This window comes from Trichechus manatus, unplaced genomic scaffold (genome assembly GCF_000243295.1).
Source record: "Trichechus manatus latirostris isolate Lorelei unplaced genomic scaffold, TriManLat1.0 scaffold00033, whole genome shotgun sequence".
Classification (NCBI taxonomy): Eukaryota; Metazoa; Chordata; class Mammalia; order Sirenia; family Trichechidae; genus Trichechus; species Trichechus manatus.
Genome location: NW_004443969.1, coordinates 16,021,267 through 16,045,689, shown reverse-complemented (window position 1 = coordinate 16,045,689; position 24,423 = coordinate 16,021,267). Strand labels below are relative to the sequence as shown.

General features: G+C 35.1%; 1 protein-coding gene across 1 annotated transcript in view; it reads left to right on the top strand.

Moving 5' to 3' along the window:
• LRP1B (LDL receptor related protein 1B) overlaps positions 1-24,423 on the top strand; it is a 1,771,065-nt gene that overhangs the window by 856,367 nt on the left and 890,275 nt on the right. The window contains exon 11 of the mRNA XM_004375116.1: positions 3,979-4,215. Within this exon, the coding sequence (XP_004375173.1) occupies positions 3,979-4,215 (237 nt within the window). The remainder of the gene's footprint in view (positions 1-3,978; positions 4,216-24,423) is intronic.

Below are 24,423 nucleotides of genomic sequence, written 5' to 3'. Positions count from 1 at the left end.
TAAATAAACGAATGCTTATATATATATATATGAAAGACTATTAGAAGTTTAACACATTACACAAAAAGTAGTTAAAGTCTTTAGTTAAAGTTTTCATAGTCAGGTATTTTTGAATGGCCCTGGTAGAAATGGGATCCATGTGGAGACTGTTGGTCTTTATATTAAATGTCCCCCAATTACCATAATTTTTATGTTATGATGCTTGCTTTTTACAGCGCCCATTTTGTCTCTACCTTTGTCATACTGACAGCTTTTTATTTCTGTCGGTGTTCCCTCTCTGACTACTCTCTGCCATCTATTCACTTTCCTGCCATGTGCTTCCTGAGGATTGTGAAATGAGACCACAAAATTTGTTAGAGTTAATCCAAATTTAGAATTAATCTAAATTGCTTAGAATTAATAGTACAAATAGTTCTAATTAAGAACTGAAGAGGTACAACTGTGATAAAGTATATGCATTTTAGTACTTTGTTTACATTTCTGATTTGCATTTCTGATTTTGTACTGAGTACTGGGAATGTAAAGATACTATGTCTCGTGTTCCTGAGACTTTCTGGATAATTGAGATTACTGGGTGGTAAGCCTGTAGATAGGAAAAGCAGTGTGTGTGTGTGTGTGTGTGTGTGTGTGTGTGCGTGCACGCACACGTGCATGTGTGAGTGGTTTTACTGCCACTTAAAAAGTGATGGCAGATCTTGTAAAAGTACAATCACATGCACATATCCATACATCCATGCATACATACATGCAATGTTTGGGAGTGAAAACGTAACGTCAGAGTTGTATATGATTCGGTCATCCCTAACTTAATGTATCAGTCAAAACACATTTATAGTAAACAGAAACAATTCTAGCTATTTTAACCAGGTATGGGATTTGACGGACTTAGCTGGTACTTACAAAATCACTGGAAAGCCTAGAGTAGCAGCTTGTAGATTGGGTCTTCAGAACATTCCCAAAAAACAACATCAAACTGTCCTGGCAAGAAAACTGGAACATCTGCTACAATTAGAATCTGGTTCATCAGGAAGCCACAAAAGGAAATGTTAACTTCAAACACACACCATTTTAGCTGAGACAGAGGGATTAGGAAGTTTGCACCACAACTACATATTAGTTCCAGAAACATGTCACATCTAATAGTCCCCTGCTGAGGAAAAAAAAAAAAAGACACCCTGTGCCTTGCCTCTTCATATTCACAAAGGTGAGTTGAAGAAGACAGCTGTTGAAAAATATCAATTGCTTCATTAGATATGTAGCAGAAGCAACAAAAGGAGTCCCCTGCCTCATTTCCACATTCCAGACTTGAGCTAATGCATCTGATTTTAGGTACTTAAATAAAAACTGGAACCCTAGCTATAGAAGAATACATTAGTACAGGAAGACGCATTAGAGGAAGCTTTATAGTAAGTATTGACTGGCAATCGACTATGACTAAAAAACAAAGTAAAAGAAAAAGATGGGGAAATTTGCTTACCTTCCTTATTTAAAAGACACACACACACACACATACATACACACAGAGGCATATTAAACTAATGAAGTACCAAGTTTACCAATTACGAATAAAAACATCAATTAAAAATAAAAAGAAAAGTTACCAAGAATGTATATGGTGAAACTAACATTGCTAATGGCATTAGAAATTGATATCACTTTGGAGAGACATTGGTAAGATATACAAAGGCCATAAAACCGATAATACTATCTGACAATAATCCCTCTTTGACTGAGGAAATTCATTATAAATGTGTTTATAATAACAAAAACTCAGAAGCAATCTAAATACTCAACAACAGGTAAGTAGCTGACCATGTTACATTATTTATCTAGCTGAGAACATTATGCTGTCGTTTGAAAGAATGTTTTGAAGGCCTTTTAATGACATGACAAAATATCATTAAGTTAAAATGAATAGTGTACTAAAATGCAGGTATAAATCCCAATTGTATAAAAACAAAAGTAGCTATGCATACACAATTGGGAGGAAATAATCAGAAATGTTAACGATTTTCAAATCTATCTGTGCTACTTTTATAATCATATAAAATATTATTTTAAAAGAAAGTGTTCTTGAAATTTTGATAAGCAGAGGCTGGGAGTTCAATGAGGGAGAAGGATGTTTATGCACTTCACCCAGTAATTCTATTTCTGGAAATGTATACTAAGAGATCATCTAAGAAAATGTCTAAAATACTGTGTTGAAAAAATATACTTGACTCAGTATTATTATAATAATGAACATAGAGACAGCAACAAAAACTGAGGATGATTTGGTAAATTATTGTGTATCAAACAAAAAGAATATAAGGCTTAAAGTAATGGATCGACATAGAAAATTATTTTGAGTCTAAATTTAAACACTAAAAGTAGAATATAAATTGGGTGTACTCTTCAATATCATTAAATATGGATTAGAAAAATAGCTATATAAATTGAATTTGAAATAATCACATAGTGGAATACCAGACACTAGTGAAAAATGAAAGAACTACAACTACCACAATTACACACAAAAGAAACATGGACGGCTCTCAGGAATATAATGAGAATAAAATTAATTCACAGAATAGTTCACACATGCAATCCAAACATGCAAAATTAAACAATCTACTGTTGGGGAATATATAATGCATATATGCTAAATATATATATATATATGTTTATATATATATATGATAAAGACAAGAATCAGGATCAGGGTATTGGATGTCTCTGAAATGGGAGAGAGATCGATCCATCCGTGCCTTACATTGTGCTGGAAATATTCATCAGACCTGTGCTAGGTACATGTTGTTTGTTTCATTTTTTTATATATTAAGATATGTTATACATATTGATTTATATGCATTAATATCCAATAACACTAATTTTAAAATAAAGATGGTATAAAACATATAAAATAATATTGTTTGTATTAAAGGTTTGGGTTATGAGCCATTGCTTTTTTTTTTTGCTTTTCTTTTGTTTCTATATTTTCTATAATGCAATTATTTTACTTTACTGAGTATCTCAATAATTGTGTAGTTATCCAAATACAATTGACTCCTTTGCATCCTTAGTTTTATTAATAAAGCTCAGTTGATTTTCCCTTTCATATCAAGTGTTTCCCTAAAAATTATATAGAATACGCCAAGCATAGGATGCCCTAGTAATTTGAGAGCTTTGTATGTATTTTTCTGCAGAAGTCTGAAAGAACCAATTTTCCCTGTAGACAAAGCTACCTTGATTCTGGCATTTTTAAACCAGGAGACAGTTTTCTGTTGCTGTTGTTTGTTTTTTTCATGGGTTTTTGTTTTGTTTTGTTTTGTTTTGTTTTTGATAAGGCTGTATTGTACATCAGAGTTACTGGCAGACAGCATCAGTCTCTAACATTCTAATTAAAATGTGAAGAAAAAATGATGCTATAACTGGTAGTTGATTTCATTTCTTAAAAGAATAAATCAAGTGTTTGGACAACTGTAATATATCCACATGCAAGTCAGTGATGCTGTTGAATTCTTTTTGCTTGCTTCTGACAGTCTGTAGGTATAAACTCTGGGGTGTTGTGTTTTAAATTTTCGGAAGTTTTTAGCATGGTCAAATATAATGAATGCTACATTTGGTATCTACATAAAGTGTTAGACATATTGTAATGGATTGTAAGTTTAAATGTGCTGGATGTTTTAATAGTTATCCATTTTGCACAGTTACAAGTTATTCAATGATCTGTCATGTTTTTGCTGTACAGACAGTTACAGACAAAAGAATAATTGACTAAATATAACCTATTCACGGAAGTAAATTTCTGTTTTAATTAAAGTAATGCAATTAGCTGGCCTTCTTGCGTCGAGATACATTTGGCACATTTTAGGGTTTAACTTTTGGTATTGAATTTAAAAAACGCTAATTGTGCCGGTTAATTAAACAGGGGCATTATGCAGTGTAAAGAAGATTAGGCAACATCAGTTGTTTATGTTTGTAATCTTTCTTCTGCAGGACCAAAGAATGAGTTGTTCCTCTTTTATGGGAAAGGACGCCCAGGAATTGTTAGAGGAATGGACTTAAATACCAAGATAGCTGATGAATACATGATTCCCATAGAAAATCTGGTAAACCCTCGGGCTTTAGATTTTCATGCAGAAACCAATTATATCTACTTTGCTGACACTACCAGTTTTCTAATTGGCCGGCAGAAGATAGATGGCACGGATCGAGAAACCATCCTGAAAGATGGTAAGTGGCACTGAGTGACATTAACTTCAAATTGCCCAGAGATAAAATACTTTAAAAGGATAACTCCAATGTATGTCAGACTAACTTTAACCGGAACCCGGTTTCTTCTTGCTGATATAAAAATATTTGTTGATTTATTTTTTTAGTAACTTTCTCATTTTTTTTTTTTTTACATACCAGAGTATTAAAACTTTGATTATAAAATTGAACTTGGAATTGTCCCCTACATTTTAAATACTATAGGAATTAAATTGGGCTATTATCCACCTTTGGGGAAAATATAAATTTATAATTATATATTTATAGTGCTATATGGCGAATATAAAATGTATTTTATAAGTGTTTGGTTCTCATTAGAATATTGGTCACGGATTCAAACTACATTTAAAATAATCAATAGTCATCACAAGTCTTGCAAGTTGTCTCTTACTTTATAAATCATTAAAATGGAGTTCTCTAGGGTTGCCCATGAAATATCAATATCTCCAGAGATGTTTGATTACATATATCCATTTTTATTCGGATACACATGTGCAATTATATGCACATACATGTATGCATACAACACTATTAAAATCAATGCATTTAATAAATTATTTAGCTTAGGGATAACCAATCAAATACCAAAACAATATAGCTTTGGAACAAGTATATTAAGTGTTTAATAACAAAAGACACCAGATCTTTCACTGGCAGTCATCATCTTTAGCTACATTAATGATTCTGGACCTCATTTTCCTCATATATAAAGCCTGCTTACTTCTTCACTACTTTAGAAATCTGTAACTTAGTGAACATTAATTGTATGCTTTACTATATGCAGGACATTGTGCTAGGTATCTTAGGAGATACTAAGCATAGTAACAAAAGAACAGTGCTTTCAAGAAGTTAAAAATCTACCTTTGGAGATAATATATGCACACAAAAATATTAAAGAAATTGCAGAATTTTATTAATAAGTCCAAAACTGTGCCAAATAAGTATATGATTAATGGAGAACAAAATGAGATTCCACAGGAAAGAAAAGATGTCTTTAAGTAGGTGTGATCAGAGAAGCCCTTGGGGAGGAAATGGTATTTGGACGGATATTAAAAGAAAAATGTTTAAGGAGGAGAGGAGGACATTTCAGCATCAAGGAATTCTATTAAAAAAGCAAAACTAAACAAAACAAAAAGCACAGACTTCAGAAAGAGAATGAGTAGAACTTTTAAGTAGATGATGACTGGAGATTTTGTTTGCAGGTAACAGTAACAGAGGAGACATGGAAGTTGAAAGGTGGTAAATTAAAAGGCTTTGCCTGTGAGGTGAAGGGGTTTGGAATTTATAGTGAAGGGGCAAGAGACAGAAAATGATTTGATGCTGAAGAATAGCATAATGAAATATTTTAGGACAATTAATCTGGTTTTGGAGTGAAGAATGAATGAGAGAGAGGAAGGGGAGACAATACTAGAAGAGAGTTGGAATTAAATTATTTGCAGCGTGAGTGGTGATGAATGATGGTCTCTCCAGTCTTTTGGAGGGAATGGGGGGACCATAAGAGATTTGCTCGTTCAGCTCAGCATTTTTTAAAAATCAAACATTTCATGATAAAAAGTACTAAATATATTGTACTAAAATGAAAAAAAAATTTAATTTCTTTTTTATAGTTTACTGATTAAGGCAAAATACATCTACCATGACTTAACATTCCTATGGAATGTCTAATTAATATTAAGATGTGGACTTCATATTGGAAGTGACAGAGACTGTCTGCCTACTTTCCTGTGACTTCTTTTCTCTGTAGTGTGGGGCAGATGATAGGGACTTTATAATTTCTAAAGAATAATGAGCTTGCACTTTCTGTCTAAGTTAGATGCATTTGGATTGCTCCGTATTTGACCTACACATTTTCAACAGAGACTAAAATGTAATAAGGAAGTTTCTTTTTTAAAAAAAAAATCAGTTATTTGCTGCAGCTAAGTGTTCTAGCTAGTAATCCTAACTTTGAAAACAATATCTTATCAGTGATATTGGTGGTTCTTTCCCTTCTACCATAGCAACAGAGATCAGCTGTGATAGTCATCTGACTGCCAGGCAGATCTGTATGGTGTTGCTTTGACAGTTAAGAGAACATTTTTAGGGTTTTGAGAACATTTTGTAGATTTCACATCTCAAATGCATTTAGTCTTTGATACTCCAATATCAAGGGGTGGCTTACTGTCTTTTTATTAGTTTGTCTCTTTTCTTACCAGTAAGGAGAATGATAATAGAGATTGTGATAGAAGATAAACATGTCAAAATGGAAGACTGCATTTGGCAAATGACAACCTGTGAATCTTGGAATCAGGAATATTAAGTATTTACTTATTTAGCTTGAGGATCTACCACCCAACCTGAAGACTGAAAAGCAACGCTTAGTTTGACAAATGGATTTTTAAGCTTGGTGGAAATTCTGTGTCTAAGGATAAATGTGTATTGCTTCAAGTATAAGGCTGTAAAGATTCAGCTGTTTATAAATATAACATAAATAGCTTGAGCACCTTCAGGGTAAGCTCAGACCCTTTCTATAAAGAAAAGAAAAACAACTTTCCAAAAAAGATCTATCTCTATTCCTTTTTTGATTGTTGTTTTTCTCCCAGCAGTTTAAAAGCCTTCTAACTTGGGTATATCCTATCAGCTCTGTTTGTGGAATTTTGTGGGTTAAAATATTAGTAGTTAAGTAAATAAGAAGGAAAAGTTACCCATTTGTTCTACTTACGTACATCTTAATAATTATTGAAAATATCTGCAAAATGAAGACATGTTATTGATTTAATAAAAGTAGAATTCTGTAAGGACAAAATATTTATCAATCTGTATTTTTTTTACCCTTCTAGAAATTCTGTCAAAGTTTTTGTAAAATTAGTACTCTATTTTTTTAAATTACTTACATGAGTTATTAATTTTTCCAGTCAATAAATTTTCAGTGGGTGCCTTTTATGGGCCAAGTGCTGTTTCAGATGATGAGAATGATATGGTAAACAGGGCAAAGCTTCATATTTAGCTTATATTGAATAGCGAGGGGCAGACAATAAACAAAAATATACATGAATAAATGCTGATAAGTGCTATATGGAAAATAAAATAGAATAGAGCAATAACTGAAAAGGTCAACAGAAGGCAAAATTAGATTGGATGGTCAAAGAATTTAAATTAGCTGTTCTTGCCAGGTATAATTGTTATTTTATCTATGAGAACAAGACAGATGCTCTCAATAGGATTGAATTCGGTTTTATATACTTGGGTATCTTGTCTAAGATTTATTTTTCATTATAGTGTGAATTATAGCTTCCAGCAGAAAGGAAAATATATAACAATGGAAATTTACTATTCAATTTATTATTGCATATATTCCTTTAGTCAGTACTTGTTTTTAGACTGTATAAATTAATTTTAGTAGATTTTATATATATATATGTATATATATAAAGAGAAAGAGAGAGAGAGCCCTGGTGGCAGAGTGATTAGGAGCATGGCTGCTAGCCAAAAGGTTGGCAGTTCGAATCCACCAGCCCCTCCTTGGAAAGCCTATGGGGCAGGTCTACTGTGTCTACAGGGTCACTATGAGTTAAAATTGACTCGACGACAATAGGATATATATATATATATATACGTATATATGTACATATATATATATAAAAACATGTTAAAATTGTCTTTCATATTGTTTCATATTTTTTAAGTATTAAAAAAAACTTTCAAAGCATTTTTCTGGGTTTGAAGTTATTAACGCCTGCAGCTATAACAAAAAAAAAAACCCACAAAACTATAGTTTTAATAGATCCCATAATTAAACTGGGCACTTGAGGTCACCATTTTATATAAAATATAAAATACAGGCTTTCCATTTGTGCTGCTCATTTTGTTGTGGCATCGATGACCTGAAATCTGCCTCTTTTTCTTTGGGTCATACTATAATTGAGACAATGCAAATATAAGATTTATACAATTGCAGTTCTTGCCAACTGTGATCTTTATCATTGCAAATAAAATGTGTTTCCAAGTATACAAAATTTGATCTTGATATTATAATCAAATGCAAATTTGGCAAAACTTTTTGTCTCCCATATGTGCCTTAATTTTAAATAGGCTCTACTCCCATACGTCTGTCAGTTTATTGTACTGTGGGGGCTTGTGTGTTGTAGTGATGCTGGAAGTTATGCCACTGGTATTCAAATACCAGCAGGGTCACCCATGGTAGACAGGTTTCAGCTGAGCTTCCAGACTCATCTAGACTAGGAAGAAGGACCCGGTGGTCTACTTCTGAAAAGAATTAGCCAGTGAAAACCTTGTGAATAGCAGCAGAACATTGTCTGATATAGTGCCAGAAGATGAGCCCCTCAGGTTGGAAGGCACTTAAAAGACGACTGAGGAAGACCTATCTCCTGAAAGTTGATTTGACCTTAATGATGTGGCTGGAGTCAAGCTTTTGGGACCTTCATTTGCTGATGTGGCATGACTCAAAATGAGAAGAAACAGCTGCAAACATCCAATAATAATCAGAATATGGAATGTATGAAGTATGAAAGTAGGAAAATTGGAAATTGTCAAAAATGAAACGGAACACATAAACATTGATATTATAGGCATTAGTGAGCTGAAATGGACTGATATTGACCATTTTGAATTGGACAATCCTATAGTCTACTATGCTGGGAATGACAATTTGAAGAGGAATGACGTTGCATTCATCGTCATAAAGAGCATTTCAAGATCTATCCTGAAATACAATGATAGGATAATATACATATGTCTACAAGGAAGACCAGTTAATACGAGTATTATTCAAATGTACTCACCAGCCATAAGACCAAAGATGAAGAAATTGAAGATTTTTACCAACTTCTGTAGTCTGAAATGGATTGAACATGCAGTCAGGATGTGTTGATAATTACTGGTGATTGGAATGCGAAAGCTGGAAACAAAGAAGGATCGGTAGTTGGAAAATATGGCCGTGGTGATAGAAACGATGCCAGACATCACATGATAGAATTTTGCAAGATCAATGACTTCTTCATCGCAAATACCTTTTTTCACCAGTAAGCAGCGAGTATACGTGGACCTTGCCAGATGGAATACACAGGAATCAAATCGACTACATCTGTGGAAAGAGACAACGGAAAAGCTCAATATCATCAATCAGAACAAGGCCAGGGGCTGACTGTGGAACAGACCATCAATTGCTCATATGAAAGTTCAAGTGAAAACTGAAAAAAATGAAAACCAGTCCACAAGAGCCAAAGTACGACCTTGAGTATATCCCACCTGAATTTAGAGACCATCTTAAGAATAGATTTGATGAATTGAACACTGATGACCAAAGACCAGACGAGTTGTGGAATGACATCAAGGACATTATACATGAAGAAAGCAAGAGGTCATTAAAAAGACAGGAAAGAAAGAAAAGACCAAAATGGTTGTCAGAAGACACTCTGAAACTTGCTCTTGAATGTTGAGTAGCTAAAGCAAAAGGAAGAAATGATGAAGTAAAAGAGCTAAACAAAAGATTTCAAAGGACAGCTTGAGAAGACAAAGTATTATAATGATATGTTCAAAGACCTGGATTTAGAAAACCAAAAGAGAAAAACACACTTAGCATTTCTCAAGCTGAAAGAACTGAAGAAAAAATTTAAGCCTTGAGTTGCAATATTGAAGGATTTAACAGGGAAAAATAATGAATGAAGCAGGAAGCATCGAAAAAAGATGGAAAGAATACAGAGTCACTATACCAAAAAGAATTGGTCAATGTTCAACCATTTCAGGAGGCAGCATATGATCAGGAACCAATGGTACTGAAAGAAGAGGTCCAAGCTGCACTGAAGGCATAGGCAAAAAACAAGGCTCCAGGAATTGATGGAACACCAAATAAGATGTTTCAGCAAATGGATGCAGTGCCGGAAGTGCTCACTCATCTATGCCAGGATGTTTGGAAGACAGCTACCCGGCCAATCGACTGGAAGAGATCCATACTTACGCCTATTCCCAAGAAAAGTGATCCAACCGAATGTGGAAATTATCGAACAATATCATTAATAACACAGGCAAGTAAAATTTTGCTGAAGATCATTCAAAAGTGGCTGCACCAGTATATCAACAGGGAACTGCCAGAAATTAAAGCTGCATTCAGAAGAGAACGTGGAACCAGGGGTATCATAGCTGATGTCAGATGGATCCTGGCCAAAAGCTGAGAATACCAGAAAGATGTTTACCTCTGTTTTATTGACTCTGCAAAAGTATTTGACTGTGTAGATCATAACAAATTATGGATAACATTGCACAGGATGGAAATTCTAGAATACTTAATAATGCTCATGAGGAAACTGTATGTAGATCAAGAAGCAGTCGCTCAAATAGAACAAGGGGATACTTTGTGGTATAAAGTCATAAAAGGTGTACATCAAGGTTGTATCTTTTCACCATATCTGTTCAATCTTTATGCTGAGCAAATAATTTGAGAAGCTAGACTATATGAAGAAGAATGGGGCATCAAGATTGGAGGAAGACTCATTAACAACCTGCGTTATGCACATGACACAACTTGTTTGCTGAAAGTGAAGAGGACTTGAAGCACTTATTGATGAAGATCAAAGACTTCACTGTGGATTACACATCAATAGAAAGAAAACAAAAATCCTCACAACTGGACCAATAAGCAACATCATGATAAACGGAGAAAAGATAGAAGTTCTCAAGAATTTCATTTTGCTTGGATCCACAATCAACACCTATGGAAGCACCAGTCAAGAAATCAAAAGACGCATTGCATTGGGCAAATCTGCTGTAAAAGACCTCTTTAAAGTCTTGAAAAACAAAGATATCACCTTGAAGACTAAAGTGTGCCTGACCCAAGCCATGGTGTTTTCAATTGCCTCATGTGCCTGTGACAGTTGAATGATGAATAAGGAAGACTGAAGAATTGATGCCTTTGAGTTGTGGTGCTGGCGAAGAATATTGACTATACCATGAACTGCCAAAAGAATGAACAAATCTGTCTTGAAAGAACTACAACTGGAATGCTCCTTAGAAGCAAGGATGACGAGACTATATCTCACATAATTTGGACATGTTATCAGGAGGGATCAGTCCTTGGAGAAGGACATCATGCTAGGTAAAGTGGAGGGTTAGCAAAAAAGAGGATGACCTTCAATGAGATCGATTAACACAGTAGCTTCAACAATGAGCTCAAGCATAACAAAGATTATGAGGATGGTGCAGGACCGAGCAGTGTTTTGTTCTGTTGTACATATGGTAGCTATGAGTCGGAACTGACTTGACGGCACCTGACAACAGTATACCGCTTTATTTTGTGACAGTAATATTATTGACAACAATAACAGCAATGATAGCTAACCTTAAATGAGTGCTTACAATGTAACAGAATTGCTCATTTTCTATGCTTTATACTATTTAATCCATTCAACAAACCCTGAGGTAAGTTTTATTATTCACTCTATTTTATAGATGGGAAATTAAGAATCAAGAAGTTTAAATACTTTATTGAAGGTTTTGTATCTGGTAAGTAGCATAACTTGTCAACAAATGAAAGTTTTGAAATTTTATTCTTGCAAGCTAAGAAGTTAGCCTGTTACACTTTTCTGAATGCTGGCAGAAGATATGATTCATATCTGATTCAGAGGCAAAGTATATATATATATAACTTACAACTATAGCAGTCACCAGAGCATCATTAATTTTGTGTCCCATTCCTGACCCCAGTCCCCACAAGGTGACACAAAGAGGACCAGGTAACACCTGCACATGAGTGGGGTGTGTTACAGGACAGGAATCCTGAACCCAAATCTTTTGTTGTAACACAACAGTGGACATGCCTGTTCATTGCTCCAGAGGGAGATGCTCTCTCTATCTTCCAAAGCTTCATCAGTCTTGCCCTTTGTTACAGAGAGAGACACTATCTCTATCTCCCAATAGTATTTACACTTTACCAACATCTGTGAAAATATAGTCTGGAGCAAAGGCAGTCAATGTCTCTGGTCCCAAGATGGGCAGATATGTGAGAGAACAATGAAGAATTATCTTCTAATAATGCTAGAATGACAGTCTATGTGATCTGATTTTAGAGTCTGTGGTAGGCTGAATAATGCTCCCCCCACAAAAGATATTCCCATTCAAATCCCCGGAATCTATTATTGTTACCTTATATGGCAAAAGTTATTTGCAGATATGGTTAAGTTAAGGATGTTGAGATGGGAAGATTAACCTGGGTAATTCAGATGGGCTCTAAATTTAATCACAAAGGTTCTTATGAGACAGAGGCAGAAAGGACATTGGAGGAAGTAGGAGATATAATGACAGAAGCAAGAGGTTAGAGTGATGCAAGGGATCAGGATACAAAGGTCAGGAGCCAAGGAATCTTGGTGGCCTTCAGAAGCTAGAAAAGACAAGGAAATGAATTCTCTCCTAGAGCTTCTAGAAGGAACAAGCCCTGTTGACACTTTAACTTTAGCACAGTGAAACTTATTTTGGACTCTTGGCCTCCAAAACTGTAATAAAATAAATGTGTTGCTTTTATTCACTGAGTTTGTAGTGATTTGTTATAGGAGCCAAAGGAAACTAATACAGAGCGTGTGCTATCAACCATTTTGCTATACTGACCTTATATCCTTCTTATGGTAGATTCTACTTGGTTGAGGTCTGTAGAAGATATACATGTTGCCACACTTCAAAGTCTTTCTTTAGCTGCAAATTTTTGTAGGTATTATGAAGTGAAAGAGTAATGAATAACTTTGGACAGGATCGAAGGTAGGCTGTCTTTTATGATGTTATGAATAGACGTGTAGCCAGGAAGAAGGGAAAGCAGTTCCTCCATGCCACGCATATTCTCCAAATGTCATGTTTAAAGAGAATTTTTGACATGCTATCAAAGAACAATACCATATTTATGTGGTTGCTAGTCCAGCATCTGAAGGATCAGACCCTACCTCAGCTTAGTTCCATCCCAAGTATATCAATATTCTTCCCGTGGAATTTAAAATCCAACAATTCCTCCAATTTTGAGCTGAAATATGTAGTGTTATATCTGTGTCATCAATTATTATTTGATAATTTATTCTAATACTTAGAACTCTTGCTTTCCCAAACACATACACACACATGGAATAAACCACCAGCTTAAGATAGATTCAGAATTCCAGATATAGTTTCAGGCCTCTGCTCTAACCAGCCCTATGGTACCAGTTAGATCAAGCATGTAGTGTGAACCCAAATGATACAGATGTTAAGATAAGATTGTAATTTCCTGCCCCTAGATATAATCTTTTGTTTTTGGATTTCAATGAGTTTCATCATTGCAGAACTCTCTAGGAATTTCTTGTGTCTCATATAGATTGAGTTTTGCAGTGATGAAACCAACATGCTGAGATATCACTAATGAATTAAGCTAGAAAGTTCTTATGAACTGTAAATAGTGATAATGCCTTGGAAAACACTTTAAAATTAAGAACAAGCCTTTATTGTTGGCTATTAGATTTCAGGTGAGTATCAATCTTCTTTTTATGCTTTTAACTCTGAGTTTTCTCATAAAGAAAAGCTCTAAGACTTTGAGAGTTGTAGCAGTGCTCTGGCCGACCGTTAAAGGAAATAATGAATATATTTATCTGTTATGGGACATTTCCTAATTAAAACTGTTGAGAAGAGATTTGTGAGCATTTGCAACACTTGAGAATCTAATGGATATTGTTGTCCTACTGAGCACCAAGGATAGACCCTGTTGGCACATGATGACTCTTGTCAACTATCAATATGATGTTTTTTCCATAATTCACTTGTGATTTCAGTTCTGAAAGCTTATGTTCAGTTTTGTGTTTACTTCATATATAGATATTTCTCATAAATTTGGATGGTTCTTATGAAGTTGATATTTGAAAAAGCTTTAAGCTAATATACGTCTTTTTCTCTGAAAAGTAGACATGCTTTTAAGAAGATTGAAAATGGGGATCTAAAAGATAGTTATGGAATTGGCCATGGTGGCTAAAGGGTTTCAGTAAACAGGGGAAAGATATCTGACCCCTTGTTTATTTTTCCATATGACAGAAACACACATGTGCACGCATAAGCATGGACAAATACACATACACACACAGGCTCAGATTAGCTCTGGAAGCATCTACAAAACAAGTCTATTGTCTTACAAATGTTAGATTGCAGTTGAAGTCAAAAGAGAGATGTGAAGATATTTAGCAATCTCCAAAATGCCATGAAAGTACTATTACATGTATAATTGTTAAACACTAATACATATTCTGATCAGTAGAATTTTCTTATACACTTTAAATAAATTAGCAACTTTCAGCATAAATTAAAATAGAAGAAATATATTCAACTGTTACTCAATTATTCTTAGCATTATGTGATTTTTATTTGCTACTTCAGAAATCATTTTGGAATCCTTCATTCACCTAGGACTGCTATTATGAACATTAACTATAATTGTACAGTTAGTTAGGTTAATATAAATTTGTGATAAAACAAGTTTGAAAAATCAGTCTTGGTTCACTTTACTTTGGGGGCAAAAAGTAGGGAACACTAGCTCAGATTGTGGAATTGGATATATCTATAATGCAAGCTCAAAAAGTTCTGAAACTAGCCATTTTGAAAGAATTTAAGGGTGTGGTACAAGCCACGGTCTGTTTAAATGGTAGAAGCAGCCCTGGTGGTGCAGCCGTTAAGCACTAGGCTGCTAACAGAAAGGTCAGAGGTACGAACCCACTGTCCACTCTGCGGGAGAAAGGTGTGGCAGTCTCCTTCCATAAAGATTTACAGCCTTGGCAATGCTATAGGGCAGTTCTACTCAGGCATCTAGGGTCACTAGGAGTCGGAATCAACTGTAAGGCAATTGGTTTGGTGTAATCAGTATGTTGAAAATGTAACTGTCATGTATCTAAAGTATAACTTTATTTTTACCTCCCAAATTCTTTAAAGTTTATTCACTACAGTAATCTTTCCTACCACAGATGAACACTTGGTCAAACCCCAACCCTTTCTGCTCACAAGTAGACAACAGACAGACCTGTCAGTCACTTTAAGTCAGAAACAGTCTCACTTCAGTAATTAGAATGTGCAATCCACTATATATACATATATATCAAAATTCTAAACTCAATTTGTTATCAAATCATCTCCTCTCTGCACATGTGTTGCCTTCCGGCTAGAAGCCCACAAAGGGAAAGGAGAACATATTTGGTTCATTCTTTATTTCTTTGCTCTGCATTTATTTTCCTAGTCACTCCTCCCAGCTTGCTGGTCAGTTTATAATGCTCACCCCCTTCTCAGCATTGGTGGGAAGGGGTAAAAAGGTTGAAAGTGGTAAGGATATAACCAAACCCAAAAACCCATTGCCGTTGTGTCGATTCTGACTCATAGAGAGCCTAGTAGAGGTCTTATTTGAATTAGTCTCTCATAAACTGGCCTCTCTCTGACCTGGCAGATCTTAAAAACTGACTTTTCAAAAAAAAATGTACTTTAGATGAAGGTTTACAGAACAAACTAGCTTCTCATTAAACAGTATACATGTTGTTTATGACATTGGTTAACAACCCCACGACATGTCAACACTGTCTCTTCTAGACCTTGGGTTCCCTATTACCAGCTTTTCTGTTCTCTCCTGACTTCTAGTCCTTCCCCCCAGGCTTTTATGTGCCCGTTTAGTCTCATTTTGTTTTATGAGCCTGTCTGATCTTTGGCTGAAGGGTGAACCTCAGGAGTGACTTCATTACTGAGCTAAAAGGGTGTCTAGGGACCATACTCTTGGGGTAAAAAACTGACATTTTAAAGAGTGTGTGTGTCCACATGTGTGAGTATGCCAGTTTTTTGGAGGTTTTCTGCTGGATGTCTCCAATTTCATTTACCTTGGCCATCGTGCATGAAACTACATTCATAAGTTTGCATCCCTTAATAACCAGTTCACATCCATCCTCTTATTGTTGGAGTCCCTGTACCCAGCAAGGCAATTTTGTTGTACTGGACCAAAGACATCCTCTGGCCAATATTCTGTCTTGTGATTTATTTATTTTTATTATTTGCATACCCTTTTACTCAATAAACTCAAGGAGTGCAGGTAGAGTACAAGTCAGCCACCACTATCCTGCTTCTAGATCCCGTGGTAGCTTTCTCAGATTAAGCCAAGTGTGAGACTAGGGACTTAAAGAAAAGCATCCGCCCTCTCCAAATAAATCTCCTAAAATCCACCAGTCTACTTCATATTCTATTCCCTTTATGTTATTGATGTTGAGGGGTTCGAGAGTTGTGGAAACAATTCTGGTCCAATAGTTTTGTAAAATATGAGGTTTGTTTTGTTGTTTCCCCCTCATTCTCGTTTTTTTCATCATGACCGCTAATCAAAACTTCATTTTAGCATCTCATTACAAATGCCACAGTGAGTTACTTTTGCTCCTTATGCTACAAGAGTGGTCACACAAATTGCAAGATATCCTGATAGTCATTAGGAAATGATCCAAACAATACCTGAAAACAACGTATAAGAATAACAATGATAAAATATTTTTTAAATTTATTTAAACATGGGTGGTAACAGAGAGTATTTTTTCACTCACCTTTATGCTGCTAGATTCTTCTTCTTATTATCTAATTTTAAATATTTCCTAGATTCTAACAAAAAAGCTCTCAAGAGGTCCCATGAAAGTGCTATCACATGAAGTGAAAGAGCATCCTTCCACTCTTTCTTCCTTTCTTCCAATTGTAACAAGTCAGATGTCACCTTTGTCTATTATATATGTATTTGTAAGTGTAAGGAAGATGAGATGTTGCATTATTTCTGCTCAGTGAACAACATCATCTGAGTTAAATTTATATCCAGATTCTCAGGAATCACAAAATACATGAAAGGGGTACATAAAAATTAACATTATCTCTAGCCCAGATAGACACTGGCTTTCAAGATGGATGAAAAGATTGCTTATTCACTGTACTTCATGGCAAGTCATAGAACTGTTCTTATTGATTAATTTCTATCACTTCTTATATTATCTTATGCCCCAGAAAAAGTCATGTAACTTTTGGGTATGACAGTTATGATTTGTGAACTAAACAAGTTGGAATATGGGTGGTATGATCTAGTAGAAGGAACCTAAAGCATCTCGCCAAGAGTATATGCATTCCACACTAGCTGCATCAAAGACTGATTTATCAGAAGACAACCTTTGTCAGATATGTTTAACTATATTTAACTACACCAAAATCCTCCTGGATTAAATGTCAATAAGATTAGTTATTTGACATCATATAAGAAAAACTCTTTAAATAATTGATCTTTTTCTTTCTATTTTTCTAACCAAAATGACTGAACTGACTAGTATTCTTTTGTTATATCAAAAAATGGCAGCAAATTTTACTCTGAATGCTTGTAGTATTTTTTTATAAACTCTAGCATATTTTTAAAATTATGTTTTTAGAAGTCAAGTTACTACAGAATATTATAGTAAAATTTACCCCTTTTAGGGGTACAGTTCAATGAGTTTTAGTAAACATATCCAGTCGAGTAACCACCACCACAATCAAGATACAGAACATTTCCATCACCCCCAAAATTTCCTTCATTTTCCTGATGACCACTAAACTAATTTCTGTTCTAATTTGATTTCTCTTCCTTTTGTTTTTGCTTTTTCTGAAATGTCACACAAATTGAATCACACAGTGTATATTCTTTAAGTTTGGCTTGCTTCACTTAGCATAATGTTTTCAAGATTTCTCTGTATTGTTGAATGTGTCAGTTATTTTATTTTTTTTATTATTGGTGAGTGGTATTACATTGTATGGATGTACAACAATTTTTTAATTCATTTCTAGTTGATGGATATTTGGGTGGTTTCAACTTTGGGCAATAATAAATAAAGCTATTATAAAGGTTATGTATAGTACATTGTGTGGATATGTGTTTTTATTTTTATAAGTGAGATTGCCCAATAACATGGTAATTGAGTATATAACTTTATAAGAAACTATCAAACTGTTCAACTTGTTTTCCAAAGTGACTGAATCATTTTGCTTTTACAACAGCAAAATATGACAGTTCCAGTTGCTCTGCATCTTCTCCAGCACTTCATATTGTCAACCCTTTTTAGTCTGAGCCATTTTAGTAAGTGTATGTTGATAACTCTTTGTGATTTTAATTTGAAGATTCCTACATCTAGGTCATCTTAAGGTCTGATTCTGTTGACAGCTTTACCTCTTCTGTTGATTGTTTAACCTAGATGAGTTGTTTGTTTTTTCTTGCCTTTTTTGTTATCTCATAATTTTTTAATTTAATATCAGATATTGTATGTTGAAAAACATTGGACACTCAGATTAGTAAAATTTATGCCTAGAAAAAAGCATATTTCTTCTGTCAGTTTATTATGTGGGAGTTTAGTCAATTTACTTAGTAAATAGACTGGTTTTGGGTTTGTCCTTTCTATATTTTCCTTTGGTGAACCACAGGTTTCAGATTTCTCCGGTGGTGAGTTGATACTACTACCATGTGCTACGTGCGAGGTGTAGAGTATGCCTGCTCATCCTTCACCTTTCAACAGTCTCTGCATGGCTACCTATGCAAGGGGTCTCTCTCTACACTCTAACTTCTCCCTGAATGGTAGGCTTCTGTGACTTTTTACTAAGTGGGAGACCTGTGGTGAGACCTGTGGTCCAGTCTTGGTCTTAGGCAGATCATGTATGCCTAGGTTTTGGTGATGGGTCTCTATCTGCTTTTCCTTCCATGGCAGTCAAACTCTACCCTGTGTCTTTGGAAAGTATTGAGAAGAAGATAATTTTCTGCCCCACTCTCAGTGGTAACAAACATCTGTTTTTTTGTATCAGTTCAGGATTCTGGGTCCAAGCAGCTTTCCTGTACCTTCTACAGAGCTGGATAGCTCTTTTTGTCTTTTTTTTTCCTGAGTATCTGTGCACTTTTGTCTGAGATTAGTGGCAGTGGAGCTTCTTATCCTTTTCCAAACAATACACTAGTGTTGGTTGTTATGGCCAACTACCCCTCCCCTGGTGACAGTTTACCTTTGCTTAGGACTTGAGGAGGGAGGGCTTTCCACCTCTCTTGTTGTGGCCATGATTTCCGTTTCTGCCCTACCTCACATGCAGTGGATCTTTGATAGGCTTCTAGGAATGGAAAGATTTCCTGCCCCTTCTTCGGTGGCTTAATTTTTATTTATCTGAGAGAAAGATCTGGGGAATTGGTCTGGGATTTCATGTCTGTGTGACGCACAGGAGTTTCTCTCAGGTCTCCTACCTTGCCCTCAATCTTTCTTTTGTGAATCTAAAGGAACCCTTCGTGTCAGGGCTCCCAGAGGTTCTAAACTCTCACATTAAAACACACTCAGCCTTAATAATTTTAATCTTTTCTTAAATTCTGCTTTTATGGAAGTTATCTGTCTCTCTTATGCTCTGGCAAAGGTCTATACTAAAGGTGAAACAGTAAACAGTTCAAGTGTCCCCTCTTTCCTGGAAGAGGCTGCTATCCTTTGGATTTCACTTCATTTTGTTGTCTCAGGACCTCCACTTTTAGATGGACTCAAGAAAGTTATGATCTTGCGGATTATCAGGCGTTCTCTTATTGTTGTGTCAATGTTCTCTTGTGGCTTTCTACATCTAAACATAAGCAGAACTCTGAAAGTCTATAGTTCATTCATGCAAATGGGAATCTGAAGAATAGACTGAATTATTTTTTTTAAACTATGTTCTCCCCTTTTACCCTAGCATTAGATTCAATTTAAAAAATAGTACAGTATTTGTCATGCATAAACTTCAATCCTTTCTGATGCTTTTGAACACCTACAGTTTACACGTAAAGAAATTTCAATTGACACGGAAAATTTTAAGTGCTTTCTACATTAAAAAAGCTCATTTTGCCTCAGGTGGCGCAGTGGTTAAGAGCTCAGCTGCTAACCAAAAGGTCGGCGGTTCACATCCACCAGCCACTCCTTGGAAACCCTATGGGGCAGTTCTGCTCTGTCCTATGGGATCACTATGAGTCGGACTCAATCAACAGCAGCGGGTTTGAAAAAAAAAAGATGAGAAAAAAAAAAAAAAAAGAAAAAAAAAAAAAAAAGCTCATTTTATATTGTTTTTTAACCAAACAAAGAAAAGTATGAGTGGGATTTTTTTCACTTTGCAAGGAGAAATTGGTTTATGTATTAAATTATCATACTAAAATCTTAATGTTATTTAAAAAGATAGTGAAGGATGATATGGTAGTGTGTTATCTGAAAATCTGATCCTGATTTATTACAAAAATTTCCATTTATTTCTATACAATACACTATTTAATTGCCAAATATCTTGCAGATAGTAGGCAAGAGGTTCAGCATAAATATCTGAAAATATAAAATTCTTGTTCCCAAAGAGTTTACATTCTATGGAATACATCTGTCAGATAAATACTGATGGAAAGGACTAAATATTAGCCCATGCAAACAATTCAATCTACTTTGCACTCTATATCCCTAAAAATGGATCCCTCGTGGCACAGTGGTTAAGAGCTACGGCTGCTAACCGAAAGGTTGGCTGTTCAAATCCACCGGCCACTCCTTGGAAACCCTATGGGGCAGTTCTACTCTGTCCAATAGGGTTACTATGAGTTGGAATCAACTTGACTGCAAAAGGTTTGGTATTTTGGGGGGGCAGGTTATCCCTAAAAAATACCAAAAAGTCATTTTTAACAAAATAATTTTATAACAATGCTGGGAAATTGAAAAGTGTACAATCAGCATTATTGTTGAGGGGAATCCTCAATGAGATGGATTGACAAAATAGCTGCAACAATCAACTGAAGCAAAACAACGATCATAGGATGATGCAGGACTGTGCAACATTTTGTTCTGTTATACAAAAGGTCACCATGAGTAGGCGCCAACCTGATGGCAGCTAACAACCATAACAATCATCAGTGAAAAATTGTGAGAATTTCCTAGTTAGAATGCAGTGTGTCAAACTCAGAAGAGTATCAGAAACTATAGCCTACAACACAACGTGAGTCAACTTAAAATATGTTGTTGTTTTTGTTAGGTGCCATCAAGTCAGTTCTGACTCACAGCAACCCTATGTACAACAGAAAAAAACAACTGCCTGTCCTGCACCATCCTCACAATCGTTGTTATGCTTGAGCCCATTGTTGCAGCCATGGTGTCGGTCCATCTCTTTGAGAGTTTCCCTCTTTTTAGCTGACCCTGTGCTTTACCAAGCATGATGGCCTTCTCCAGGGACTGATCCCTCCTGACAACGTGTCCAAACTATGTGAGAGAGAGTCTTGCCATCCTTGCTTCTAAGGAGCATTCTGTTTCTACTTCTTCCAAGACAGATTTGTTTGTTCTTTTGGCAGTCTATGGTATATTCAATATTCTTCACCAACACCATAATTAAAAGATATCAGTCCACCTTAGGTCTTACTTATTCATTGTCCAGCTTTCACATGCATATGGGGCATTTGAAAATACCATGGCTTGGGTCAGGCAAACCTTAATCTTTAAAGTGATATCTCTGCTTTTTAACATTTTAAAGAAATCTTTTGCAACAGATTTGCCCAAAGCAATGCACTGTTTGATTTCTTGACTGCTGCTTCCATGGGCATTGATTGTGGATTCAAGTAAAATGAAACATTTTCTTTAATAAACATTAAAAATATGGAGGGAGGAGGCCTTAAGGTGATTTTTAAAGCAATTTAATAATTAACTACTCTAAAAATAATGGGTCTAGTTCAATCCCTTTCCACTGACACTAGTCATACCCTCCCCTCCAAAACAACACACACACACGCACAAAGAATGAACTTGGGATAACTGTCAATTCATTTTTGGGAAAAAAAGATAGAGTTAGGGTTTTACCTCAAAACATCTACAAAAATAAAATTTGAGTACAAAGATACAAAATTTAGGAAAGTAAGAAAATATATATATATATTTTATGATATTGGGTGTCAAACATTTTCTTAAACAGGACACTAAATCCTGGAGCTATGAAATATATGTATGTATTACTGCATAGGATTTTAACAATCTTTTTTATGACAAAGGACATGAAGTGTAAGAAGAAATACAGAAAATAAACTGTTCAAAAATATTCACGATATATGTAACAGAGAAAGAGTTATTACAGAATAAAGACAAACAGCATGTCAGAAAAAAATTAAAAGGATTTGTCAAAGCAATTCATAGAAAAGGAAATACAAATATCCTAATTAGGCACATAAGAGGTACTTAATATCTTACCAATTAAGAAAATGTAAATTAACCCAATAATATGATTTTTATCACATTCTTCACATTAAAAAAAAATTAAAAGATTGATAACATATAGCATTAGGGAGAACATAAGAAAACAACACCTCTCCAACACTGCTGGGAAGAATAAAAATTGTCACTGGTTTTGAAGCATTATTTAAGCAATATCTATTAAAATTGAAATCGTACATGATGTTCAACTCAACAATTTCACTATTGGTTATCTATTCTATTTAAGTATACACATGTTAAAAAAGAAGCATCATTTATAATAATAAGCTGGAAATCAATAACAATCCATAAAAGAATAATGTTGCATTTATGATATGAATAATACTAAGTAGCAGTTAAAATGCACTATGTAGAGCTATACAGACTGACAAGAAAATAACTCTAAGACAAACTGATAAGTAAACAAAGTGAGTTGAAAAACAATTTTTGCAGGATGATCCTATTTATCAAAATATATTAAAAAGCTTGGAAAGATTAATAACTTGTTTCTAGTAATTGCCTCTAGGGAGGGCCATAAACATTATTTTACTCATATCTGGCTGTTCTTTCAAAATCTGCACAATATGAAATCCACTTACGTTAATCAAAATTAAAGAGAACATACCTATTGCAAAGTAAAGAAATACAGTTATGGGTAGGCAAGTAAATAAAAGTTTTCTTTTTAATGCAACTAGTGAAAATATGCTTATTTTGTTCATGTTTATATAAATTGGTTTCTTCAGAAATGATGGTTTCTTGTAAAAAAAAGAAAACGTGCAGGCTTAAGTTTTCATCCTACTTCTGAGACAGGTGTTGTTTTACTTTATGTTGTTTTTTTTGTTTTTTTTTTTTTGGCTCTAACAAAGAGAAATTTATTTCCTCACAGTAAAGTAGGCTAAAAGTCCAAATTCAGGGTGTCAGCTCCAGGGGAAGGCTTTCTCTCTCTGTCGGCTCCGGAGGAAGGTCCCTCTCATCAATCTTCCACTGGACTAGGAGCTTCTCCATGCAGGAACCCCTGGTCCAAAGGACGTGCTCTGCTCCCGGCACTGCTTCCTTAGTAGTATGAGGTCCCATGTCTCTCTGTTCATTTCCGTCTTTTATATCCCAAAATAAATTGGCTCAAGACACAATCCAATCTTGTAGATTGAGTACTGCCTCACTAACATAACTGCTGCTTATTCCCCCTCATTAACATCATAGAAGTAGGATTTACAAGACATAGGAAAATCACATCAGATGACAAAATGGTGGACTATCACACAATACTGGGAATTATGGCCTAGCCAAATTGATACACATATTTTCGGGGGACACAATTCAATCCATGACAGCACTGAACACTAATGACTGAAGACCCAAAAAATTGGAACTCTCATGCATTGTTCTACCACTTGTCTGTCAGTTTTGTTGTACTGTGGTGGCTGGTGTGTTGCTGTGATGCTGGAAGCTATGTCACTGGTATTTCAATTACTAGCACGGTCGCCTGTAGTGAACAGGTTTCAGAGCACCTTCCAGACTAAGACAGACTAGGAAGAAGGACTGGGTGGTCAACTTCTAAAAAATCAGCCAAAGAAAACCTTATGAACAGCAGCAGAACAGTGTCTGATATGCTGCCATAAGATGAGCCCCTCAGGTCAGAAGGCACTCAAACTACAACTAGGGAAGAGCTGCCTCCTCAAAGTAGAATCAAGTCATGCTTTCGGGGCCTTCGTTTGCTGATGTAATTTACATCTTTTTTTCCTTTTATTCTACTTCAGGTGAACAATTAAAGAACAAATAGTTTCTCATGAAACAGTAATACACATATTATTTTATGACATTGGTTAACAACCCCACAACATGTCAACCCTCTAACGTCTCAACCTTTTTTTTTTTGGTGAAAATCCACATAGCCAAAGATACACCATTTCAAAAATTTCTACATGCACAGTTCAGTGACATTGACTACGCTCTTCCAATTGTG